Source organism: Gambusia affinis, linkage group LG05 (assembly GCF_019740435.1).
Source record: "Gambusia affinis linkage group LG05, SWU_Gaff_1.0, whole genome shotgun sequence".
Lineage (NCBI taxonomy): Eukaryota > Metazoa > Chordata > Actinopteri > Cyprinodontiformes > Poeciliidae > Gambusia > Gambusia affinis.
In genome coordinates, this window is record NC_057872.1 from 18,457,828 (window position 1) to 18,463,417 (window position 5,590).

Consider the following 5,590-nt stretch of genomic DNA (forward strand, 5'->3'; position numbering starts at 1 on the left):
GGACATTATTCATGATTGTGGTTTATAAATTATAGACTACAATTTAAAATGATTCAGAAATGTTTTAAAGGTACTTTGAAATTTTTTTTGGCTATTGCAGCTCTGTATGAGGAATTATTTAGTAATATGATAAAAATATTGGTTACTACTAATCTACACTTTGCTTTTCACTTTCTTTCTTTATCATCATCATGAGTCATCAAATAAATTTGTTCTTTAGTACATTTTGTCTGTGTTTATAAAAGGAGCGTTTGGAGTTAATTCAGCACCATTTTTTTATATCAACTCGGTTTCGGATGATAAGAAACCCCAGATATCTGTATCAGTAGTGAAAGATGTGGACCGTAAACCCTTCTTTAAACGGGCAGTATTAAGTGTTTTCCAGGCACATAGTACCATCTTATAACACAATATAGTAACATCAGAAGTTGTAAATACATATATATATATATCGAAAATAACGTAAAAGACTTTTGACTTTGTAATTTATCACCTTGAAATTGGGTTTTGTCTCTTTTACGTCATAAAAATATGTAAAACTTGAAGAAAAAAAAAGTCAATTTTGCATAATACTGCCCCCATAAAACCAAGCAAAATTCTTAATCGCCTAAATATTTGTTTTTCACTTTGTACATACATTTGAGAGAGAAAACCCCCCCACAAACTCTCATAGAGCTATGCATCCCTGCCCGTTTCCAACTGGAAAAATCTCTATCTGGCACCAAAAATTAGTTGCCATCAACACCCAGACATAATCACAGTAATTCATCTTCTTCTCCACCTCCTCTGTTTCCGCGCCCCAGCTTGTGTGTTTCTTTTTCGGTCATTTATCTCATGCCCTCTGCTCATCTTCCTCTCCTCCCTTCCTCCCTCGCTGCTATGTAGCATTAATCTGAGCATCAGGCCTGTGGATTACATTCGGGATTACAGATTGAGAGGCATCTCGCTCCATCTCTCTGTCTGTCCCCCTTGGCACTGCTCCTCTTTCTGTCACCCTATCCATCAGGCCGCAGCTCTCACCCGTCAACCCCTCCTCATTTGACCTCTTCACACCGCACACACCTACTACTGTATGCGCACACCAGGCCCTGCACCCTCTCTCCCTGCTGTCACCTGATCTCACGTACCACCTCTCCCTCCTTATCTTCCCTCTCCTGCACGGCTGTGTCAGTTTCATCCGCCTCCTCCTCGACATGACAATCACTAGCTCAATTACAAATCTTTCTCTATATTCTGCTAATGTCGAAAAAGAAAAACACAATGATTTTGCAATTGCGCTGTTTTGATTAAGCTGATAATACATAAAAAAAATATGGCAGCGACGGATGTAAACACTTACATGAGATATATTCATAATTCAAACATGGAGCCGGCGCTAATCATCAGAGACGTTAGCATCTGAGTCAGCTGTTGGAAACCGCTATGTATGTATGCAGCGTTTTGGGGAAATTGTAATCGGCGACTTTACATAATAGCTATGGATTCAACGTGTTCGAGTGAAACAACTTTTTACGAACATTTTCGGGGAAAAAACCCCCTCAAAAAACAAAAACAAACCATCATCCTCCTACTACTTCCTGGAGTCTTCTTCGTCCTCTTAGCCTGTAGTAGTACCGGCTGTTGATCACGTGACTCTTGTGACGTGAAGACGTCACACGAGTCTTCACGTTTTTCAGTTGCGTTTCGATACAACTGAAAAAAAACTCTTTTTATCTCAGAAGGTGAGGTGTTTTTTGTTTTTGTTTTTAAATTTGGCGACTTGTACTCTAAATTTTACTTTAATGGAAATACAGCAAGTGAAACAGGAACTGCATTTGAATTCAAAATTTTTGTCAATATTATGCTATTGTCGAAAAAACACAATTTCGCAATTGCCTTGTTTCCATTGAATAGGAAATTAAAATAAAAACACAAGTGAAAAAGCCTATATACTCATTTTTTCAATAACTCATCCTCATACTACTTCCTGTAGTCTTCTTCGTTGCCAGTAGTAACATGGCTGCTGATCACATGACTCCTATGACACGAAAAAGTGTTTCCAATGCAGTTTCGCTGAAAAACCACCTCGTCCCTTATTTCTGAAATTGGTGTGTTTTCATTATGCAAATTTACTTTCGTACTTTCAATTTTCACAAAGTTATGGTTAAAGCAGCTAGTGACAATAGCTTGAATCAGACGTTTCTATTACAAATGTGGGCAAATCTTTGTCAATATTTTGCTGGTGTAAAAAACCCCCACAATTTTGCAAATGTGCAATTCCATTAAGTAAGAAAGGAGATAAAAATGCCATATGAATTATCTTAACTGTTTTTTGTTTTAAAAAAGTGCAGTGCCATCATACTCCTACTACTTCCTGATGTCTTCTTCCACGTTTTCACCAGTAGTAACATCCGGTTGCTGATCACATGACTTGCATGACAGGAAAAATAAAATTGTTTCCATTGCAGCCATTTCCACATGGCTGGAAAACACCTCATCCTAGAGCAATAATATTTTGCTTAAGTTTTTTTTTTAATTGGCGTATTTTTATTTTTTTTTTTAGCATACTTTTAATTTGTGCAATTTTATGGTTAATGGAAACACAGCCACTGAAGCAATGATCTTGAATCAGACTCTAAGAGAAATCTGGGAAGCGGCTCCATCATCTCCGAGTCACACCACAGACGGAAAGGAAAGGGCACATGCAAAAGATGCAAAGATGTTTATGTATGCACCTGGTTATGCATGAGGAATTGAAGCTATACATGAGTAAGTCACAAGATACATGGCTCTGCTTGGAAAAATACCCCCACCCCACCTGACAGGTCTGTGTGTTTCTATGGCAATGCAAAACCTTCATCCCCACACTTCACAGTCAAAAACAGAAACAGAAAAAAAAGGAATTGAAACTGACCTTTGTTGCAATTGGCAACCGAAGTTAAGCAAAGGAGGAGGAAGGAGAGAAAATTCATTCTGTCCATCTGAAGGAGGAAAGAGGGGAGGATAAGAGGGTGGGGGTGAGGAAGGAGAATAGAGAAGAGGATGAGGAGGAGGAAGGGAGGGAAGGAGGGGTACAGTTCATGCATCAACAACAGATCAGCAGTGGAGGGGACAGTACAGTAGCAACAAGCAGATCAGGCATTTCAGATGGCACTTTGGGGGGACGGAGGGGGTTTCACATTGCTGTCGTCTGTTCAATAAATCACCATTAAAGTGACAAGGATGAGAGCTGCAAAACTAAATTCAGAGTTGCATGACTGGAGCTGTAATCCAGGAGAATTTCAGCATTATGCCGCCCTGACATGCAGCCCAGAATAGTATCACACACACATATATAAATATACCTGGTCATGAGTGGGGAACGTTCTGCATGTGGCAGGGCTGCGTGTTTTATCACGGTTACCCCTCATGGTTTGTTTAGGCTGATGGGAACATTTCGGCTTGCGAACGTGATAATTAATCTAATTTTGTGTGGTTTTTTTAACATAAAGATGACTACACACATTCAGAATAACAAACATGCTATGCGACAATTATCTGACATACATTTACAGCAGGGGTACGTGCATGCGTAAAGCGGCATTAGGAGGAAACGCCGCAGAAATGGTGGGTTACAATGCAGGAAAAAATGTGGGATATTACCGTTCTGAGTGCGGTGATGCTCCTGGTTGGTACCCTGCCTCTACGCTCGCAGCATCCGCCTCTCACGCCCCTGACACTCGGTTCGGTTCGGTTCAGATCAGCTCGGCTCCCGGAGGCTGACAACAAACCCAGGGCTTAGCCTCCGAGGTGCGGGTGGATGGAGACGGAAGCGGCCGGATGCTGTTCGAGAAAGGACGCTCAGGTGGGGTTATCAGGGATGAAATGTGGGGAGGAAAAGGAGAGCGGCGGACGTCCTTGTTTTTCCCACTCGGCAGGAGGAAGAAAAGCGGTGGGAATGTTACGCTGATGTGCCCTCCCTCTCCGCGCTTCTTAACCCGCCCACACTGCGTCCTTCTTCCCTCTCTCCTGCTGCCCTGGCTCTTTTCTCCTCCTCTCTGACTCAGGCTCCAAACGCAGCAGAGACTCAGTCCCGCCGTCACCTCACAGCTGTCAGCTCAAGCCGCGCTGATTGACTCGACCGCCTCCTTGTTTTTTTCTTTTTTTCTTCGTTTGTTTGTGCGTATTTTCATCCGTTTACACGCGTTTCACGCTGCTCACTCAGTCGGTTCCTCTCTGCAAAATGACATCATGGCACCCGGATTCGCCCTCGTGCCAAGGCTAATTCTGTAAAAACAAACAGGCCCACTCTATATGCATTTTTTTGCACCTGCAGTGATTTGCAAAAATGATGATGCATTCCCACATTTTGTCACGGTGCAGCCTCAAGATGAGACTGGCATGCATTCAAAGCCCAACCTCTTTATTCTGATACCCCTAAATAGATCACTCATAGTCAAGGTAAAGTAGAAAACCTCAACATATTTTTACTCAAAAGTAAAAATAAAAAGTAGCCGTCAAGAAACAACGCAAGAGTACAACACGTGGTAAAAATTCTACTCAAAGATCAAAACAAAAAACAATTTTTAAACATCTAAAAATTGCATAATCACACAGACATGTTATGTGGAAAGTTGGTATTTTAAGTGCCAAAATGAAAATAATTTATATAAATTATATAATTGCAAAAATAACCAAATCTAAATAAATTTCTTTCAGTACAAAACTTATGAAACTCCAGGTGTGTGTCCGGTTAAAACAAACTTATTCTTCATTCGCTAAAGTATTTGGTTTGAGTAATTGATCAAAACAGTCATTTATAGTTTAAAAATTACATCATCAAACGTAATTTCATTAATAATATAGATTATCTTGAAGGCCTTTGAGGTTTATTAGAGGATAAACGGCATCATGAAGACCAAGAAACACAGCAGAGGTCAGGGAGAAAACGGACTGTAAGAAAGTAAAAGCTGCAGAGATCCACAGCGTCACAGCTGACATTTACAGAAAAACAGTAAGAGGAAATCTATGAGAAAATGTGCTTTTGTCAGAGCCGTTCAAAATGAAGCTTCTTATAATCTGTGGCAAAACTTGAAAGATGTTTCATTTATTTATTTGTATTTATTCCAAACAGGATACAGGTTCCTTATGAAGTGGAGCGCCACAGTGAAAGTTGTGATGCTCCACTTGTGAAAGTAAAATAAGAAATAATTCATTGTTCCCTCAGGGAATTTCTTTGAGAGCAAAAGTGCAGCGACTGCGAGATACATACAAAAATAAGACGTAAAAATACAGAGCAGATTATAGAATAGTTAATTTAATTTAAATTGTTAAATGCAGCACCACCCTGGCATCTAAAGACAAGATAAAGAAATACTTAAATTAATGCACAAATAAAAACAAAAGTAATGTAAAAGCAAATCAGATGGAAAAACTGAAGATCTCTTATAGGTCAAAAACTTCAATGCTTCAGATGTCCTTCAGTCTGCTTTTTTTTTTTTTTAAGTTGTATTTTGTATAATCCTGCAATAAAAATCCAGCTGTGTTTTAGTACCGGAGCACATCCGTTAACAAAAACACCACAGGATGTTTATTATTTCTAAAGCTCATAAATCAACTGCAAAAATCTTGC

General features: G+C 39.7%; 1 protein-coding gene across 2 annotated transcripts in view; it reads right to left on the bottom strand.

Annotated features, from left to right (window-relative positions):
• Window positions 1-4,191, bottom strand: part of clstn3 (calsyntenin 3) — a 44,857-nt gene extending 40,666 nt beyond the window's left edge. Inside the window, exons 1-2 of one of the 2 annotated variants that reach the window (XM_044116853.1) lie at window positions 3,622-4,191; window positions 2,894-2,960 (exon numbers count right to left, since the gene is read on the bottom strand). In XM_044116853.1, coding sequence (XP_043972788.1) covers window positions 2,894-2,960 — 67 coding nt within the window. In that variant the 5' untranslated portion in view covers window positions 3,622-4,191. The remainder of the gene's footprint in view (window positions 1-2,893; window positions 2,961-3,621) is intronic. The other variant, XM_044116854.1, reaches the window with a different exon arrangement.
• Between the last annotated feature and the right edge of the window lie 1,399 nt (window positions 4,192-5,590).